Genomic DNA, 21,582 nt, shown 5'->3' on the forward strand with positions numbered 1-21,582 from the left:
TTGCTGGTTAAGATAATGATAAAGTCAGCACTTATTGTAACCACAACTGTGTCTTTTACATTTTTCTCTAATTCTTTTTTCTCACTATCATATGCCTGAGCAGTGGGGCTCTTACGACAGGAACCTCCAACACGTCTTGATAGAGTGCACCTCTCCACTCGAACTGTAGGTGGTGCTCCAGAGACCTCTGTGCGTTCCGTCGCCAAATCCTATGGGTCCTCGCACACCTTGACCTCTTGGGTCATGGGCTTCGTGAGCAGCAGCAGCACCTTATTATTATTTAGCCCCAGTATTTTCTGCCTATGTGTGGTTACCATTATTGCCTTTTCCTCCCATTAACAATTATTAGCTGAAGATGTTTATCGCTTTTCCCCCCTGACAACAGTTTATCGATGCAAATCTGTGAACTCTGTCTACTCCACCCTCAAGAAAAGACAGGATAATTTTACATATTAAGTACATTGCCCCTGTAGTTAAGGCCAACAAGCTCTCAAAAATCTTTCAGGAATGTGTGTGTATGTGTGTATACCAAAGTATAAAGAGAAAATTGTAAAATTGGAGTGGAAATTTAATTATCTTCAAAATTAACATTATGTCTTTACTTGTTCAGTTAGGATTATACAGCTTTTAGATTTTGTAGCAATTTGAGGTTAGATTTCTTATTGCACAAGAATATCTGATCATCCAGAAATCATGGCTTAACTGTAAATTATGTGCATTATTTTGGATTAAAAAAATTCTAGTGCAAAATTTTTAAAAACCTTTCTTTACAATAACAAAAATATATAATGTAAAACCTGTACATAACTTAATATGTTTGATGTGGTGTGGAGCTGGACTTCTGGAAATAAGAGACTTTTACAAGAGCCTTTTGAGCTGAAATGAAACATAAAAAATGAAGGTGGCAAGAGAGAGAAAAGAGGGTTCAGAGAGAAAAAGAGATGCCAGGCACTGTTCCAGGAGCGGAGGATCCAGAGATGTCACAGTCTGGTAAGAAATCAGATTAGTTCAATGAGACGAAGTGTTAGGTGCCCTTAAGGAGGTGTGCGCACTGGCGGTCAAGGTGTGGCTAGAACTCCCAAAGGAGTTCTCCCAGGGAGTAGGAAGGCTTCTCTGAGGAAGTAACACTTGATCTGAGGGGAAATAGTGGAAGAAATAATCTAGAGACAAGGCCAGGGCGGGGAAGGAGAGGAAGGGCTCGATGCGATCGGCGCTCGGGCCATCGGGCGTCGACTGCTAGGGCCTGAGCGCGGTCGCCGCCCCCTCCACTCCCTTCCCTTCCCTTCCCCTCTCTCCCCAGTGCTTCTGCCGCCGGCCCCGCCGGAGCTAACTTCGAGGCTGCTGTCTCTCCCGAGACACCATGTACCGGCTCCCGTCAGCCGTGACGACCCGAGCCGCGACCCCCGGGGGCTTGGCCTGGGGCTGCGGGCGGCGCACAGCCCACTATCGTGCTAGGCTGCCGCCGCTCGGCCCCGGCTGGGTCGGGGGCCTCGGGCTAGGGCTAGGGCTGGCGCTCGGAGTGAAGCTGGCCGGCGGGCTGAGGGGCGCAACCCCCGCGCCGTCACCGACGGCCCCCGACCCGGAGGTGTCGCCTCAAGTGGAGACGCCGCCGCCGAAAGAGCAGCCCCTAGCCCCTTGGTCTCCGCAGACCCCGACGCCGCCCACCTCCAGGCTTTACGCCAGAGCCATTGACAGCAGCCGTGACCTACTGCACAGGATCAAGGTACGGCGACGAGGGTCGTAGGCGGTCGGGAACCCCGCGCCCTAACCCGGGAATGGGACCCTTCGGTGGTCAACTCCCCGGGCGGAGCTAACTCCAATCAGGGCTGTGGGATGCCCACGGTCAGCTTCTGAGAAAGACTTCCCGTTTTCCGACCGCCCGGCCACGGTCACACGCTCTTGGGGGGTTGCCCAAATCGGGGTGGAGGTCACCGCCCGCCTTGAGGACCGCCCCTTCCCACTCAGGGTGCCAGCCGGGCACACCCCTCACCCGTTAGCACCCGGCCGGGCCGCAACTGGGGTGGGCGGAGCCCAGATAGAGGCGCGTGTCGGGGGCGGGGCCTGGAGCTCGCTATGGATGCCTGCGCTGGTAGCTGTGCGAAGTATTGCCGCTAGTCTGAACTGTCCTTTCCTTTCCCCTTCGCTGTTAGGATGAGGTGGGCGCGCCCGGCATAGTGGTTGGAGTCTCAGTAGATGGAAAAGAAATCTGGTCCGAAGGTAGGCGCAGGAAAGTGTTATTTAGTAGCTTGTTTTGTGCCCGCTGGTAAATGAGATCTTGATGTTTTACTGCTTGGCGCGAAATCTCATGAAATGCTGTTCAGTTTACATAAAAGTATCCATGTTGCTGAAAATGTATCTAATAGAATAAAGTACCCAGTTCCTATCAATAAGATTTAAAATGTGTCTAATGAATAAGTTGGACTCTTAAAAGTGGCTTGTTCCTATGCCCACTCTTCTTTAAAGACTGGATTTATTGTTCTGAAAGTTGTACATAGAACTGTCTGTTAACTGCATATTTGTAGATAACCCTTATGAGTAGATAAAACGTCTGAATTTTGTTTTTCTTTTTAATTCAGTCAACAATTTATTGAGTCGCCTATTCTGTAATAGGTACATGATTCTTGACCTTACCGAGTTTACTTTATTACTTTTTTGAATCTGCAGAAGTGCCAACTAATTTTTTGAAACAAAAAGCTAGAAGCTTTGGGGATTTCTAATCATTTTATGATATTTTTATCAAATCATATTTTATAACTTGATTTACTTCTTCATTCCACACAAATTGGACCAATTGGTCATCCTAGGTTTTGAGGAAAAATACTTCCAGGAAATGTTGTTTCAGACATCATTTAAATAAAGTAGTACTTATTTACTACTTATGGGGGCAGCAGGGAACTGAATTTAAAGAAAAATGATTCTTCCCCCAAGTATAAGTATAACCTAATCAATATACCTAGTTTATGAAAAATATTGTAACTGAATTTATACAAATGTAAGCTTTATAGGTGAAGGCTTTGATTTTATGCAAATATTATAGCATAATCCCTTTACAGTTTAAAAACAATCATTGTATGCCTTTCTTCTCAGATCTCAGTTCCTTAAATTTCTTAGATTTCCACTTCCAGCCAGTCCAGAGATGAAATCAAACTTAAAAAGTTTTGTAGGAGCTTTAAATTGATAGTACATTGTTTTTCTTCTGACTTGCAGCTAAATTGAATTGATAGTTAGCTAGGTTGGGTTTGTAGGACCTCTTCACATTTGTTTTTACTGGAAGCTACTTTAAGGAATTCAGTGGAAAATCACTCAAAAATCAAGAATAAACGTAATCTGGAGAAAAACGATGTTTTCTTTAAAGGATGTATAGTAATTTATTTAAAATGTGGAATAACCGAATCATTTAGGTAAACTAAGAAAAATTAGTATTTGAATCAGGCAGAAAACTACTGTTGCACCCAAAGTATAATCCGGTTCAGTTACAAGGTTAGATTGTTAGACTTACTGTGGTCAGTGTCAAGACACTCATCCCTTACATGTTAACTTTTCATTAGCTTATAAAAGTGGAATATTGCTCTGCCTGGCATGGCTCAGTTGGCTGAGTGTTTGCCCTGCAAAGCGGAAAGCCAGGGTCCAGTTCCTGGTCAGGGCACACATCTGAGTTGTGATCAGTTCCTTGTTGGGGTCATATGACAGGCAGCCAATCAGCCAATCGATGTTTCTCTCCCTCTCTTTCTCCCTCCCTTCCTTTAGCTCAAAAAATAAAGAAAGAAAGAAAATCATTTTTAAAAAATGGAATATCTTTTCTTTAGATGAATACACAGGATATTTTAAAATAGTGTTTTCCAGTTTTTCAAGACTCCTTTGACCATGAAGCTAATTAGTAATGATTTTTTGCTTTTTTCCCCCAAAGGTTTAGGTTATGCCGATGTGGAGAACCGTGTACCATGCAAACCAGAGACAGTTATGAGAATTGCCAGTATCAGCAAAAGCCTTACCATGGTTGCTCTTGCCAAATTGTGGGAAGCAGGGAAACTGGATCTTGATATTCCAGTACAACATTATGTTCCCGAATTCCCAGAAAAAGAATATGAAGGTGAAAAGGTAATGAAACTAACAGGTCATTTTACAAATGGCACATTTAATAGTAGTTAAAAAGTTGCATAGGATTTTTCGGGTTAGTTTGGTTTCTTTTAAATTCTTTTTTAATTTTGATCTTTAGAGAGAGAAGAAGGGAAAAGAAACAGAGAAAGAAACACAGATGTGTCATTCACTTACTTATGAACTCATTGTTTGCTTCTTGTGTGTGCTCTGACTGGGGTCAAACCCACAACCTTGGCCTATGGGGACAATACTATAACCAAATGAGATAACCAGCCAGGGCCCTTTGATTTGTTTTTAATTATTGTTAATTTTTTTTAATCCAGATGATAACAAGTGGGTATTTCTTGAAATTTGAGGCTAAAAATTTGTATATTACATATTTTTCTAACAGCAGTTTAAAATGGAAACTGTTACTGAGGTATTATTCTGAGGATAGTTTTTGTTATAGTTTAATAATGCAATTAATTCTCATGTTTTTACAATTAGGTTTCTGTCACAACAAGATTATTGATTTCCCACTTAAGTGGAATTCGTCATTATGAAAAGGACATGAAAAAGGTGAAAGAAGAGAAAGCTTACAAAGCCTTGAAAATCATGAAAGAGATAGAAGCTGACCAAGAAAAAGAGTTAAAAGAAAAAGGAGGCAAAAGTAATGAAAGGAATGACTTTGCTAAAGCTAAGACAGAGCAGGATGAAGCCAAAGGCCGGAATTCCAAACCTGGCAAGAAAAAAAATGATTTTGAACAAGGTGAACTATATTTGAAAGAAAAGTTTGAAAATTCAATTGAATCCCTAAGATTATTTAAAAATGATCCTTTGTTCTTTAAGCCTGGTGAGTGTTAATTTCTTCTTTTAACAAAGTCATCATTATTGAAGTGTTAATTTTCAGAAAATCCAAAATACCATCCTGAATGCTTTAGATACGGTAGGTGATTGAGGCACAGATTTTATTAGTCCAGTGCTTGCCTACTGTCTGCATTTCTTTTCTTTCTTTTTGCCCTCACCCAAGGACATTTAGCTTTTCATTGCTTTATGTGCTCCAAATGGGGATTAAACACAGCAACCTGGGTTTGTGCCCTGACTAGATATTGAACCCACGACCCTTTGGTCTACTGATAAGCTCCAGCCAGCTGAGCCACCCCATCCAGGGCTTGTCTGTATTTCTTAACAGTAGTTAAGAACTTAACATGTAATTCCTGCCTAGCATCCAGGCAGCTAGTTGTTTAGGTTTAGCCTCATGGAGGCTACTCAGTCGTTAGGTGGATTATAAATGGTCCAAACAAATTTGGACCGAAGTGCCAAAGGGGACATGATAAAGTATTGCTAGTATTTTAATATTTAGTTATAATTTAAACTACTCAGCTTACTTTGCCTTTATTCCTTAAAGAAATTAGTGTTCATCAACTTAATTTTATTTCAAAAAAAACATTTATAAAAATAACTTTTTGTTTTTGCATACCTTTTGGTATGCCTATTGAAACCACTTAATACTTCAAACTCACCATAGATTTCTTTTATTTCATTTTCATTTTAAAAGATGTTTTACTATGAGTAAGTATTATATAGGTGTAATTAATAAGAGTGAAGACATTAATATATAATTGTGGATTTTGTCTTTAAAAATAAGGTTCTCACCCATTTTTAGTATGTTTCCAGAATCTAAAATGAAAAGAAGTTAATATTTAAAACAATACATATATTTGAATATTTATTTGTATTGTAATATATATTTGAAAAAAGGTTTTTATGTCTACATATGTTTTATTAAAATAACTTGTACAACTATTTATGCCTTAAACAATGAGGAGTGAGTATATTCAGAACAACACAGTTGACTCAAGAATCCAAATTTGCTTCTCCTCCCCTTCCTATTTTGTTGCCAGTTTATAGGATATTTCTTACGTTTGAGGTAGGATTATTTGTTTATTTTATTATGATAGAAAGGAGTATAGATTCATGTGAAATTTTAAGTATACTGATCATCATTTTGTTGTGTTAGGGGCATGGAATAAGCAGGGCCATTACAAAGCTGAGTAAGTTTAATATATCATCCATGATGTTTTATAAATGCTAAAGTGAATATTCCCTTTTTAAGGGATATACCAATTTTCAGTGGGAAAATATTTTACATGTTTTTAAATAATAATGAATCATTTTCTTTTTTCCTCCCTACAATGATGTCTCAAGGTAGTCAGTTTTTGTATTCAACTTTTGGCTATACCCTACTGGCAGCCATAGTTGAAAGAGCTTCAGGATATAAATTTTTGGACTATATGCAGAAAATATTCCATGACTTGGATATGCTGACAACTGTGCAGGAAGAAAATGAACCAGTGATTTACAATAGAGCAAGGTAAATGGTTACATCTTAATACTATGTTATCAATTAAAAATCAAATTTTCCTTATCTCCTTACCAAAATCAACTTGCCACATTTTGGGAGCTTTTCTACATGTCTCCTTTTTCATTTATAAAGTGTGTTTGTAAAGTACTCCCAAGATCCTTGGATGAAAGGCAGCAATGATACTTTAAGCACATGAATAATTAAACCATAATTGCACCCATCATGAGCATCTATAATTTACTCTTTAATCATCTCTTTTTCTTAAATGTTTATAGCTAATGCTTTGTTTGTTTACCTTTTATTACTTTTAATTGTTTTAACTTTTATTTTGAAATTATTCTATACTTACAGAAAAGTTATAAGAATAATTTACTCTAAAAATGTTATAATATGGCCCTGGCCAGCTAGCTCATTTGGTTAGAGCATTGTCCCAATACATCAAAGTTGTGGGTTCAGTTCCTGGTCAGGGAACATATGAGAATCAAACAATGAATGCATAAATAAGTGGAACAACAAAGCGATGTTTCTCTCTCTCTCTCAGCTCTCTTTCTGTCCATCTCCCCATTTCTTTCCCTCCTTCTCTCTCTCTAAAGTCAATTTAAAAATAAACAAAGATAAAAGTTATAAGAATAAGTTAAAAGTATAAAGAATTTCCATATACTCTTCACTCAGATTCCACAAATGTTATCATTTTACTACATTTGCTTTATCTATCTATACGTGTTTTTGGTGGCGGGGTGTTTCCTGAACCATTTGGAAGTAAGTTGCAGACATGGCATTTATTTCTTTACGGATATATATATCTAGATTTGTATTTTCTAAAAACAAGGACATTCAGGAAACTAACTATGACAATGCTTTCTAACAAATCTACAGACCGTATTCAAATTTTGCCAATTGTCTCAATAATGTCCATTATAGCAGAAGTCTCATGATGTCTCTGTCCCATTATTGGTGATGGTAATTTTAATTGCTTTGTTGAGGTGGTACTTGCCAGGTTTCTCTACTGTAAAAGTTTGATAGTCATTTCATTGAAATATAGCAAATGAAAAATCTATCATAATTTTTACTAGTAATCTGTAAAAGGGGCATTGGGTGAAAATTTTGAAACTAATGGCTAATAAGAATTTTATGGTTATGTTGTCTTCTTTTCCATTTTACTCTAATTATTTGGTTTGTTAAAAAGTTAACATTTAACAAATCTACTGTTGCCTATTTCCATTTGCACACACTTTAATTACTTAACAGTACTTGAAATAGATGAAATGGTGGGATATTTTTAGTTTTATCTTCCTGTCTCCACACCAGTTTTGTTTAATCTTCTGTTGTATTTAAATTACCATTTTAAAGTTATCAGCTTATTTAAAGGAATTAAATGTGCATTCCTAGTCAGTCTGAAAGATTTTTTTGGACCTAAAAGAAATTGGGTTAGCAGCAAGCAATGAATTTTAATTTTAAAATTGCCTGGCCCTGGCCAGGTGGCTCAGCTGGCTCAGTTGGTTGAAGCATCTTCCTGTACACCAAAAGGTTGCAGCTTTGGTATCTGGTCAGGGTACACACCTGGGTTGCAGGTTCCACCTCCCATCAGGCACACACTGGAGGCAGGAAGCAACTGATTGTCATATCTTTCTCTCTGTCTCTCTCCCTCTCTCTCCTCCCCCACACCCTGCTTCTCCCCTCCCCCTCCCTTCTACCTTTATCTCCAAAAGCAATAAAAATGTATCCTTGGGTGATGATTTAAAAAAAAAAAAGAAACTAAAAAATAAAATAAAATGGCCCGTAGTTCTCAACCAGTTCAGACTCTTAGTGTGTGTGTGTGTGTGTGTGTGTGTGTGTGTTTGCTTGCTTGTTTTCTTGTACAACATTATATTTTACTGGAAAGTATAAGAAAACTTGACAAATAACCATAGATTGTCAATTGAATCTTAAAAAGATTCTCTAATAAAAATGGCATAGATTCATGACCTTGTTCTGATTTAGATCTAGGCATTTGACAATGAATTCTTAGACATATGTAAGGGAGAGAAGAAGATCATGTGTTCACTAAGAAAATGAAGCCTCTGTGAATGTACAGACTGCAGAGCAGCTACCACTCATTTGCCGTTTTCTTAATGAGTGATTAATTTCTGACTTGCACAAAAATCAAAATATGGCATATGATGAGTTCATTTTTTATCTCCCATTCTTTGAAAAAAGACAGTGGGATTCCATTTATATTATTAATGGTTCCTATCTACTCTGGGTTTTTTCTTCAGATTTTGGTAGTACCCAATGGTGCTAAAGGGGTAGTTGATTGATTTAGGTTAAATGGGCTACTGAAAGAAAATAGGATGGTAAGATTGTTGCCTAGGAAAACATTCTGTCCAGTTTAGTTGACTTATTACCTACTTGGGCCTCTAAAAGTCAAGTGATTCCTCTTTTTTTTCTTTCTTTTTTTTTATAGTAATTGTTTGAAAAGAGCTCAAAGGGACCACCTTTTTTTAGAGAGTTTAGGGAGTAAAAGAAATCATTTCAACATATGTATTTATTTTAAATAAAACCTTAAAGTAAACTTAGTAAATGCATATTTCTATTCATTTGTTTTATGTTACCATTTTGCAGGAAATAAAATTTCCAGCAAAAGTTTCCAACTTTGTTACTTAGTCTACTGACTCCTAGGTCATAATTCTAAATTAAATATGTTCATGCTATCCTGGCCATGTCTTTTTAGATTTATTGTATCCCAAGAGTAAATATTTATTGTCTTTATCACTTTTCTGTGTGTACATTTCTATGTTTAAAATAATGTCTCTCAGTTTCTGTCACTTATTAAGGCATTTCCCCAGAATCCCACCCCAACATACTAACATGTATTTGGCCAGAATTTTAGTCACAGGCCACACTTGCTTGTAAAGAAAGCAGAGAAATTAGTTTTTAGCTGGGTACATTGCTTTCTTTAGTAAAATCAGGTGTTTTTTTAGTGGAAAAGTAAGGATATTGATTCTGTGTATGCAAATATATATATTGAGTCTGTATAACAGGCATATTCTGTGTAGGCAAATAAACTAAATAACCCTTTAAGTAAATATCTGCAAGGGAGTGGAGTGAATGTTCTTGCTACTGAAAGTTTGTTGTTATGAGAATCCTTAGTCAATGCATTAGCTTATTATTAGGCTTTGCTCATATTTTTTAATCCTCACCTAAAGATATATTTATTGATATTTTTAGAGAGAGAGAGAAAGAGAGTGAAGCAACAATAGGTTGTTTCCTGTATGGGTCCCAACAAGGAGTGAACTGACAGCCTAGGTATGTGCCCTGACTGGTAATCGAACCCACAACCTTTTGGTGCACAAGACGACATTCCAACCGAGTCAGCCAGCCAGGGCTTAGTTCATATTTTCTATGCATTTGGCACAATACTTGTAACAAAAGTCTCTTTTATAATTGGTTGGGACCAAAACCAAATAAAATGAATGTTTTCTGAAGTGCTTGCTACATTTTGACAGTATAAGTATGGCCTTTACCTTCTTTATTCTCTTTATTATTATTATTTATTTATTTTCTAGATTATCTTCTAAAATTACACCTTGTTTCTTATGCCTTTGGCTGACAGACTTTAGTCGTAAATTCAATCCAGATGTTAATGCTGAATGTTAAAGTGGATTGGTTTTTATCGTATGCATTTTAAATTCTGTAGGTTTTTTAACTTTTCACAACAATAAAATACAAAGTGGTGCATTTAAGAAGCATTTTAAACATAAAAGTATTTTGAATTTCTAAGTTTGTAGATATAGAGTTCTGTGGTTATATAATGTTCTAATGCAGAATCTAGAGACTCGTAAGCAAATAGGAAGAGGCTGCTTGTCATCTGGCATCATTCCATCAGTTACTCAGGTACAAAGGTGTCCCAGTAACCCACTCAAGAACTTGTGTCTATACCCCATTTGTTTTGAGCAGAAATTCCTTGTGAATTTGAAAGTTATTATCCAGCTGAATAAATCATGTTTATGAAAAGCTATTAATTTGTACTCTATGAAAAAGAATCAAGGGATTAAAATCTAAAATATAACTATTTAAAGTTTAGAATTTTAGATTAAAATCTGAAATTCTCCATAGTTTTGTATTTTAAAGGAGGAATAACTGAAGAGTTCTAATTTCTAGCCTTGATATAAGTGGTTTGAAATGCTTTGCACAAAGCTGGTTATTAGCCAAAATATACTGGTCTTTCTCTCCTAGCTTACAAACTTGGAGTTCACTTTAAGAACTATGTTTCTGAATGAGAAAAATGTATTTCTTTTATTTGGCTTCTTTTAGATTTGATTGGCTTGGAACTCCAAGTGTATTCAGTGTTTAGACAAAAAGTATTAGGACCTAAAATATGGGACTGGCCATAGGAATGGAAGGAAGAAAGGATAAGACACAAAACAGAGTTTAAACAGTAGGGTTTAGCATCTTGTTGGATATAAGAGTTGCAGACAAGAGAGTCAACCAAGGTTTTAATGGAGAGGGAAAATATGAGAAGAAGGTTTGGAAGATACTAATTTTAGCCATGTTCATTTTGAGACATGAGAAGACCACATATCAAGTCATTGGTTCTCAAGAGAGCATATTAAGATTCTCTGCAGACTTTTTTCATCCTCAGAGTACATACTTATGGCCACCCCTGCATCACCCAATATTATCACTTGGGCTTTTAGGAGACACATAAGAATCTTGAAAGAAAAAGAGTTACTTTTCTGATTATGCCCACAGTCCCCCCAAAGTTGTTAATTTTGAAGGGAGGATATAATTTTGGGAGGGAGGAGGTCCAGAGGTGATTCTGATAAACAACTTTCCTGCCCTCCTCCAAAACAAAATTTGAGAATTATTAATGCTAGCAGAAAATGTGATTGTAAATTTGGGATAGGGGTTGTGGTACAGATGCATAGTTATCTCTGCAAGAAAAGACCTGGGGAACTGGAGCCACTGGTGATTAGGGGGGTGTAGGGAACCATAGGCTGGCGAGCTGGAGGAGAGATTGGAGCAGGATTGCCTGAGGGGTGTCAGGGGCATGCTGGGTAACAGTCGGGCAAATGGGATGAGGACTGTACAAAGGGGAATGGAAGATCCCTGATAACCCCTAGAGAGCAGTTTGGTTGTGATGGGGAATGGCAGCCAGATTTTAAGGAGTCGAATGAATGCAGAGTGTGAGTGCATGGCAACAAGAGATGTGGACTATTTTATGTAGCTGGGCAGTAAATGAGGAGAGAGAAAGGACTATGACCTGCAAGATGTAAGAAGAATAAAAAGATAAAAGGTTTTTTTTCCCTTAGAATCTAGGAAACTGGAGCGTTTTGTGAAATAAGGTGAAGGAGATAAAGTTCCTAGCATAGCACAGGAAATCAATCCTTGATGACCAGTCCCATGTCTACTCCTCCAACATCACGTCTTGCCACTTATCCCCTCCAGCTCTCTGCTCCAGCCACACTGAACTACTTTCTTCACCAGCCTGGCCTGTGTGAGCAGGCATCTAGTAAGGCTTCCTCTCACTACTGCTCAGAACCTCTTGCATGAGGGCAGAGAGCAGGTTTGGTTGGATGGCTGGAAGAATTGGAAGTCATAGGAAGAAATTTCTGAGTTGGAGACCTTAGAACAATTTAAAGTGATTGTGAGATTCAGATCTGACAGTGATTTTCAATAGCCAAAGTAGAACGAAGATGAAGATCATTATAGGTGAGAGAGTCAGCAAACTAAAAATCTAAAAGTATCATTTTATTATGAGTCTTGAAAGAAAGGATCTCCTGAGCCGTTTCATTTTTCATTTAATTATTTTGTGACTAAATTTTATTTGCCTACTATTTATGTTATAGTCTCCTCCTCCTCACATTGGAATAGAAACCTCATGAGGTCAATTTGGCTCTTACAACACTTTATCCCAGCATCCAAACAGTGCCTGGCACAGAGTGAGTGCTCCATCAATAATTGGTGAATGCACAACTAAATAACAGCTATCATTTATTAAGTACCTGCCTGAAACATGCAAAGTGTATTGTCCATGTATTTTTTAACTCCGCAAAGTAGATTTTCTTTTATCCTCATTTTACAATGAGGTAGGATGCTGAAGCTGAGAGGCAACATAGCATAGGGATGCCAGGTTACCTGGGTTTCAATTCAACTCTGCCACTCACCAGCTGTGTGAACGTGGATAAGTTTATTTATACTCTCCATGTCTCAGTTTTCTCATCGGTAAAATAGGGATTATAGTAGTAACTATCTCCTAATTTTGTTACAAGAATAAGTTCATATTTATGTAGCTCTTAGAACAATGCTTTGCACATGTGAGAACTGTATAAGTGTTTGTTAAATAAAACAAGAGTAGCTAGAAAGGATGAGGTTCAAGGTGAGATTTGCTAACTCCAGTTTCTTTTACCACACCACAAAAATACCCCATCACATCAATATACATGGTATTTCTATGGTATTTTTAGCCAAGATATCTAGTCTCCTTACATATATTAACCTTATTTCTAAATTTCCTGATGTGTACTCTTTTACTGGGTTAGCCAAAAAGTGCATTTAGTTTAATCTGTAAAATAAAAGATACATTTTTCATTTTAACCAATAACTTTATTGATTTGGATATTTTGAATATGTTGCCTATCTCCCACATGGTTAACATTGATTATTCTTAGTTAATGTCTCAGTTTGATCACTATCAACTTCCAGTTGAATGGTCTGTCCAACCTTGGAGCATCCTCCAGTGAGAAGTCTCCAGCACAAAATTTTGCAAACCACTTTTGACACATTATATCAGTCACAGCACCTTCTGCATACACTGCACAAATCTTTTTTTTTTTTTGCCTTTCCATTGTTTTTTTTACCTTTCTTGAAATAATGAAGCATAATATGCTGAAAATGTCATTTTCTTCCATCTTCAGTATCTAAATGGCTACATAAAAATTTACCAGTGTTGATAAGTTTTTTAAATGCACACTGATATGACAGCTATCACAATACAATCTAATAAAATTATTTCAAATGAAGTTAAAGACAGCTAAGCCCTACTAGAGCCACCTTACAGAAAAAAACAAATGAACTTGTTGGCCAACTCAATACTTAACAAAATTCACATTTGGGACATGATTCACTGTGCCTAAGGAATATTTACCAAACTGTAGGTGTTTCTGCATATGCATGGGCAAATATATCATGTGTAATTTTGGTCATTAATTTTTTGCAGTTATTAAAAGTTTTATATACTCAGCATGAGCAAGCAATACCAATAGAAAAAAAACAAGTTACCTTTGATGCTTTAATTCACAAGGTAATTAGACTAGCTTCCTCAGCTATCTGTAAAATTAAGATTTGAATCATACTGAAAATTAGTGGTTAGTTCCTAAAAATGTGTGATCAATACATTGAAATTCAATCTGTCTCATGTACATTTTCCTATTCATTTTCATCTGTAAAGTCAATAATAGACTATTAAATTTTTAATGACCATTCTTATTTTATTTTAGATTTTATGTTTACAATAAAAAGAGACGTCTTGTCAACACACCTTACGTGGATAACTCCTATAAATGGGCTGGTGGTGGATTTCTGTCTACAGTGGGTGACCTTCTGAAATTTGGGAATGCAATGTTGTATGGTTACCAAGTTGGGCTGTTTAAGAACTCAAATGAAAATCTGTTACCTGGATATCTCAAACCAGAAACAATGGTTATGATTTGGACTCCAGTCCCTAACACAGAAATGTCTTGGGATAAAGAGGGCAAATATGCAATGGCATGGGGTGTTGTGGAAAAGAAGCAAACTTACGGTTCTTGCAGGAAGCAACGTCATTATGCCTCACATACTGGGGGTGCTGTGGGTGCCAGTAGTGTCCTGCTGATCCTTCCTGAAGAACTGGATGCAGACTCTCTGTGTAACAAGGTTCCTCCAAGAGGAATAGTTGTTTCTATCATATGTAACATGCAGTCTGTTGGACTCAATAGCACTGCTTTAAAGATTGCTCTGGAATTTGATAAAGAAAGGTCAGACATTCCTTAACATCACAGGTGCAGAATGAACTGTTTTTTTAAACATTAAAGTTCCAAAATAGGCGTTTTTAAGAATAAATTTGTAATGTAAAATTGAATGCAAAAAGTATGTACCTCTAATTGCTTAATTTTGTAATTGTCTTATTGTAGGGTTAGTTCTTTATACTCAGGGAAATAACTATATTGTATTTACTTTTTGGGAAAAATTGTTAACTCTTGAAATAAAATATTCTGATAAAAAATGTGTACTTTTTGACTGTGTGATATAGAGAAAAATCTCATTCAACAGGAACTTCCAAAAATAGTTTGTCTTTTTTTTTAACCCAGCCCCTCACCCTCACCTCCTCCCCTTTGGTATCATCAGCTTGTTCTCTGTACCTATGGCCTGTTGATTTGTCTATTCATTTGTTTTGGTTTTTTAGATTTCACATGTAAGTGAAACCATTTTGCATTGTTTTTCTCTGTGTGACTTATTTCACTTAGCATAGTACCATCTAGGGCCATCCATGTTGTTGCAAATAGCAAGATTTCATTCTTTTTTTATTGCTACATAATATTCTATTGTGTGTGTATGTATGTGTGTGTGTGTGTGTGCACGCATATACGTATATATAAACTTCTTTATCCATTAATTTATCAGTGGACACTGATGTTGTGTCCGTATCTTGGCTATTATAATTAATGCTGCAGTGAACATAGGGGTGCATATGTCTTTACAAATTAGTGTTTTTATTCAGCTAAATACCCAGAAATGGAATTGCTGGGTCATATGGCAGTTATATTTTTAACTTTTTGAAGAATCTCCATATAGTTTTCCATAGTGGCTGTACTGATTTACAGTCCCACCCAAAGTATACAAGTGTTCCTCTTTCTCCATATCCTTGTTATTTCATTTTTTTGATGATAGCCATTCTGACTGGTGTGAGATGATATCTAGTTGGGGTTTTGATTTGCATTACCCTGATAATTTGTGATGCTGTACATCTTTTCATATATCTGCAGGCCATCTGTATGTCCTCTTTGGAGAAAAGTCTATTTGATTTGCTGCCCTTTTTAAGAAAAGATTTTATTTATTTATTTTTAGAGAGAGGGGAATGAAGGGAGAAAAGAGGGAGAGAAACATTGATGTGAGAGAGAAACATTGACCAGTTGCCTCTCATATGCACTCCAAATGGGAACCAAACCCACAACTTAGGCATGTGCCCTGACCAGGAATGAACCAGTGACCTTTCACTTTGCAGGACGACACCCAGTCAATAGCCACACTGGTCAGGGCCACTGCCCATTTTTTAATTGGGCTGGTTATTTTTTGACATTAAGTTGTATGAGCTCCTTATATATTTGGAAATTATATTTGGAATAGATTTCTGTATATTGATTCTATATTCTTCAACTTGACTGAATTCACTTATTCTAATAGTTTTTTGGTGGAGTCTTTAGGGTTTGTATATATAGCATGATGTTATCTGCAAATAATGAGAGTTTTACTTCCTCCTTTTCAGTTTGGATGCCCATTATTTCTTTTCCTTGTCTGATTGCTGTGGCTAGGAGTATGGTTTTAGTTGTGGTTTGTCATATGTGGTTTTTGCGATGTTGAAGCATACTTCTATACCCATTTTATTGAGCACTTTAATCACAAATGGATATTGTATCTTGTAAAATACCTTTTTACACCTATTAAATATGATCATATAATGTTTATCTTTTATTTTTAAAGTGGTATATCACATTGATCAATTTACATAATTGAAACATCTTTGCACCCCTGGAATGAAATCAACTTGATTGTGTTTTATCTTTTTCATGTATTGAGGAATCCAGTTTGTTAATGCTTTGTTGAGAATTTTTGCATCTACATTCATATGAGATACTGATCAGTAATTTTCTTTTTGTGTGTGTCATCCTTGCCAACTTTTGGTATCAGGGTAATTCTGGCTTTGTAGAATGACTAGGTAGTCATTGTCTATTCTTCAATTTCTTGAAAGAGTTGAGAAGAATATGGATTAAATCTTTGAACTGGTAGAATTCACTAGTGAAGCCATCTGGTCCTGGACTTTTACTTTTGGGGAGTTTTTTGATGACTGAATTTTCTTACTATTGGTCAGTCTATTTAGATTTTCCAGTTCTTAATTATTCAGTCTAGGAAGGTTTTATTGGGTTGGCCAAAAGGTTCACTTAGTTTTTTCTGTACAATGGCTCTAGTAGTGCTTAGTTGTTTTTAACTTCATTTGAAACAATTTGTTAGAGTGTATTGTGACAGCTATCATATCAGTGTGCATTTTAGAAAAATCAAAATTGGTGAGTTTTTGTGCAGCCATTTTAATATTGAAGATGAGAGAAGATGTGCAATATTTTCAGTGTATTATATGCTTTATTGCTTCAAGAAAGGTAAAAACAACTGAAATACAAAAAAAAAAGATTTGTGCAGTGTATGGAGAATGTGCTGTGACTGATTGAATATGTCAAAAGTGGTTTGCAAATTTTCTTGGTATTATTGACATTTTGGCAAAAAAAAAAACTCATTGCTGCAGCACTGTCGTATGCACTGGAAGATGTTAAGCAGCACTCCTGACTTCTACCCACTAGAAGCCAATAGTGGGAGATAACCAACATTCTCAGAATATCCAGATCAATAAAGTTATTGGTAAAAATGAAAAGTGTCTTTTATCTTACAGAAAAAACATACAGATTTTTCAGCCAACCCAATATATTTCTAACAACTTGTCCAAATCTTCTAGGTTATCAAATTTGGTGGATGCAGCCTTTTATAGTATTGTTTATAGTCATTTGTATTTGTATGGTATCTGTTGTAACTTCTCCTCCTTCTGATTCTGTTTGAGTCTTTTCTTTTTTTTTCCTTAGTGAATCTAGCCAGAGGTTTGTCAATTTTATTAATCTTTTCAAATAAGCAGCTCTTTGTTTCATTATTTTTTGTTGTCTTTTTGTTCTCTATTTCATTTATTTCTGCTCTGATTTTCATTATTTCCTTCCTTCTGCTGACTTTGGGCTTCGTTTGCTCTTTTTCTCATTAGTTATGGCAAAATGTTGGATTAGTTATTTGAGATTTTTCTTGAGTCTTAAGGTAGGCCTGTAAATATAAACTTCCCTCTTATTACCACTTTTGCTGTATCCCCAAAATTTTGATTAGTTGTATTATTTTCATGTTTCTCTATGTATCTTTTGATTTTTTTTCTTCTTTGACACAGTCACTGTTTAGTAGCATGCTGTTTAATCTGCATATATGCTTTCCTTTTGCAGTCGATTACTACTTTCAAATCATTGTAGTTAGAGAATTTACTTGGCATGATTTCAGTCTTCTTAAATTTGTTGAGGCTAGTTTTGTGTCCTCACAAATACTCAGATACACGTATAGCTACATCCACTTTTCTCCGGATGCCATTTGCTTGGAGAATCATTTTCCACCCCTTCACTTTGAGTCTGTGTTTGCCCTTGCAGCTGTCTGCTAGTTACTGTGCTTATAGTTTTGCATCGTTTTGTTTTTTTGTTTCCAGTAGAAGAATGCACATCAGTATTTCCTGTAATACAAGTCTTGTGTTGGTAAATTTCTTCAGCTTCTGTATGTCTTGAAAAGCCTTTATGTCTTCATATCTAAAGGATAATTTTGCTGGATATATTTTTCTTGGCTGGTGGTTTCTCTCTTTAAATAATTTGAATATTTGATTCTATTCTCTCCTAGCTTGTAGGGCTTCTGTTGAAAAATCCAGTGATAGTCTAATGGGATTTTCTTTATAGGATACTGTCTTCTTTTCCCTGGCTGCCTTGGGAATTCTTTGCCATTTGATTTATGACAGTTTTAATATAAAGTGCCTTGGAAAAGGCCTTTTGGGGTGAGATAATAAGGTGTTCTTTTATTGGCTTCTTGGATTCTGGGAACTGGCTCTTTCCATAGGTTTGGGATTTGCTTACTGATTATTTGTTTGAATAGGCTCTCTGCTCCCTTCTCTCACTCCTCTACTTCTTATATACTCATTATTCTTATATTGCTCTTTCTACTGGAGTCAGATAGTTCCTTCTTTCTATCTTTCTTCTTTTTGTAATCTTGACTCTTTTCTTCCACCTGAGCCATTTCAAAATTTCTATCATCTGTGTTACCAATTCTTTCCTCCTTTTGGTCTTCTCTATTTCCTAATCCTGCTAGTTCATTCTTCATCTCTTTTATTGAGTTCTTTAGCTCCAGAATTTCCATTTGGTTATTTTTTTAAATAGTTTCAGTCTCTTGGTGAAGTACTTTTGTTCATCAACTTTAATTTTGAATTTGTTGAATTACTGTTTTGAGTTTTCTTGTATCTTGTTGAGTTTTTTTTAGAACTGAAATCTTGAATTCTGTCATTTAAATCACATTCTTCAATGTCTTTAAATTTATTTTCTGGAGATTTTTTATTGTCTTTCTGAATTCCTTTGTTATCATAATTAGTCATTGTGCTTGGTGGATTATTTTTCTGCCTGGGTATTTGTGGGAAGGAAAACTGCTTTGTAAATTTGATACCTCACTGTTTAGCAGGTCAATAGGTAGTTTTTGTTTGTTTGTTTGTTTTTTAGTAGGTGGCACTGGAGCACAGGTTTATTTTCAATTACTTGCACCACTGGGGCTTCTGAGATCTCTGTGGTGCAATGTCACCTCTACTGTGGAAAATGTTTCTAATTCCCGGAGGAGGTGGGCCCACTTTACCCCAGTCGCAGAGCACTACTCCCATGGATTGGAAGTGGCAGGCTAAGGTCTCTTGTGTGTTCCTGGTGCCACCTTCCTATAGCCAGGAGGCACTGGCCAGGCTGCTCTGAGCTGACCTAGCTGCCTCTACCAGGCTGCACTACAATGGGGGGGGTGGGGAGGGGGCGGGGGGGGTGGTAGGTTTGTACGTCCAGGGTTCTGCTTCTCTTCCTCATGGGTTTAGCCACAATGAGTTCAGACTGCTTAGGCTGGTAAGTTTTTTCTAGTCCTTTCATGATCTGAGGAGAGAGGATTTTACTTCTGGGTGGGCCACAGAGAGATGGGGTGGGGGTCCTCTGCAGAACCCTTTGTCCAGTGCTGGGAGGCATTGAAGCACTATGGGTTTTTCTCATCATTTCTCTGCCCCGTCCCTGGGCCCAATCTCAGTGTGTGCCAGCCATCTAAGCCCAATTGCGGTCTCTGCCCTTGAGTCTGGTGTGTCTGTTGGAGCTGCCCCACTGCTATTCTATCCACTAGGGCTATGGCAAGCTTGGGGCTATATGAGGCTTTTTTCTCCATCCTTCCCCCTCCCTGCCCTGGTTTCTTTGTTTGCTCAGATATGCCCACCTTTGAGCACACCATCACCTCAGTGTGTGATGTCTCAGGCGTGTTGTGTGTTGAACAGCAAATCCTTTGCTGAATTATAGCTGTCCAACTTGTAACTTCAAGGGGAGAGACCTAGAGGTCCTCTAACACCACCATGCTGTGAACATATCTTTGGGGGAGGGGGGATTAAGTTTTTTTTCTTTTTGCTGTTCTGATTGGTTGATTTCCACTAGTCTATCTTCTGGGTCACTGATCTGTTCTTCTCTATTAACTAATCTGCTATTGATTCCTTCTAATGTATTTTTCATTTCAGTTATTGTATTCAGCTCTCCTTGGTTCTTTATTATAGTTTCTGTTTGTTGAAGTGCTTCCTAAGTTCTTCTATTCTACTATTCTACTTTCAAGTTTGGTGAGAATCCTTATGACCATTTCTTTGAATTCTTTTTTTTTTAAGATTTTCTTTATTTTTGGAGAGAGGAGAAGGGAGGGAGAAAGAGAAGGAGAGAAATGTTGATGTGTGAGAGATACATGGATCAGTTGCCTCTCTCATGCCTCCAACTGAGGATCTGGCCTGCAACCCAAGCATGTGCCCTGACTAGGAATTGAACCAGTCACCTTTTGGTTTGCAGGACAGCCCTCAACCTTCTGAGCCACACCTGCCAGGGCTGTTTGAATTCTTTATCAGGCAAATTACTTAACTGCTTCCTTACAGCTCTTTTCTGGAGATTTTTCTTATTCCTTCATTTGAGAGATATTTTTCTACCTTCATTTTGTTTGTCTATGTTTACATAAACTAGATAAAATAGCTCTCTCCCCCAATCTTGAAAAGGTGGCCTTGTGTAGAAACTTCTGTGTAGGCTGTGCACACAGAGGCTTTTGGAATTGAGTGGGTGTCTATGGCATCCCGAGCACTGGCCTACTTGAGCCAGTGTAGCTCTGGGTGGGGAGGCCAGGTATGTGTAGTAATGCCATTTTGATCCTGTTTGCTCCCTTTGTTAGAGGCCAATATGGGCTCAAGTGGTGTGTCCAGGAATACGGTACCATAACCTTCCAGGTAAGCCAGAGCACCTGAATACAACTCTCACCTTATCAAGGTGGAGGGGGATGTAAACAATCTTATTCACTGGCACCACTGACCTCAGAGAATTCCCACAGCTTCCATAGAGCTCCTGCAGTTTCCCAGCCTTCTCTATTCAGCCTCTTCCTCCTATTTGTTGTTCAGAAGCTGTTTCACTCAGCTCTCCATTGTCTCTCATGAGTAATTGTTCTCTATCTGGGTATGTATTTCAGTGTGCTTGTGGGGTGGACGAGTTCAGCATTTTACACCACTGCCATCTTGGATCCCTTATTCTTTTAATATGACAGAAACAAGATTATGAGAAATAGTATAGTAGTCTATCTGTTGCAGTTTAAAAGAGCAAATATTTACTTATCTTATGAGGTTTCTGAGGCTCAGAAATTCAGAAGTAGCTCAGCTGGGTGGGTCTGATGCCAGAGTCTATGACGAGGATGCAGACAAGATCTTGGGAGTTGGAGAAAATGCTTACAAAATGACTCACCCACATGACTGGTGGCAAGAATCAGTCGTCTGCTTGTTGGTGGCAAGAGGCCTGTTTTTCACCATGTGAGCCTCTCTGTATAATTGCTTGAGTTATCTTAATGTCATGGTAATTGGCCTCCCCAGAACAAGTTATTCAAGAAAGCAGCCAGGAAGAAGTCAATGTCTTTTATAATCTAGCCTCAGAAGTCATATGCCATCACATTTGCATAGATCACACAGACCAATGCCGATACACTCTTGGAGGGATTACACAGGGTGTGATTATCAGGAGGTAGCCATCACTGGGGATCATCTTGGAAGCTGG

General features: G+C 37.5%; 1 protein-coding gene across 3 annotated transcripts; it reads left to right on the forward strand.

Annotated features, from left to right (window-relative positions):
• The first annotated feature begins 1,291 nt into the window (after window positions 1-1,291).
• On the forward strand, window positions 1,292-14,742 carry LACTB (lactamase beta). 3 transcript variants are annotated; one of them, XR_006783816.1, is made up of 6 exons: window positions 1,292-1,723; window positions 2,151-2,217; window positions 3,908-4,098; window positions 4,585-4,930; window positions 6,290-6,451; window positions 13,921-14,050. XR_006783816.1 is itself a non-coding variant. In XM_045823433.1 (6 exons), the coding sequence occupies exons 1-6, from the start codon at window positions 1,361-1,363 to the stop codon at window positions 14,450-14,452; spliced, it is 1,581 nt and encodes a 526-aa protein (XP_045679389.1). In that variant the 5' UTR covers window positions 1,292-1,360; the 3' UTR covers window positions 14,453-14,742. The 3 variants fall into 3 exon arrangements, 2 of the variants coding, with proteins under 2 accessions (XP_045679389.1, XP_045679388.1); XM_045823433.1 differs by having other exon boundaries at window positions 4,585-4,846; window positions 6,286-6,451; window positions 13,921-14,742; XM_045823432.1 differs by having other exon boundaries at window positions 6,286-6,451; window positions 13,921-14,738.
• Window positions 14,743-21,582: the final 6,840 nt, after the last annotated feature.

Source organism: Phyllostomus hastatus, unplaced genomic scaffold, assembly GCF_019186645.2.
Source record: "Phyllostomus hastatus isolate PE091 unplaced genomic scaffold, TTU_PhHast_1.1 phas_scaffold_501, whole genome shotgun sequence".
Lineage (NCBI taxonomy): Eukaryota > Metazoa > Chordata > Mammalia > Chiroptera > Phyllostomidae > Phyllostomus > Phyllostomus hastatus.

Coding starts and splice junctions, on each gene's coding strand:
- LACTB (XM_045823432.1), top strand. CDS start 1,361: ATGTACCGGCTCCCGTCAGCCGTGACGACCCGAGCCGCGACCCCCGGG. Junction 4,931..6,285: donor TCCTTTGTTCTTTAAGCCTG/GTGAGTGTTAAT, acceptor TGATGTCTCAAG/GTAGTCAGTTTTTGTATTCA. Junction 6,452..13,920: donor GTGATTTACAATAGAGCAAG/GTAAATGGTTAC, acceptor ATTTTATTTTAG/ATTTTATGTTTACAATAAAA.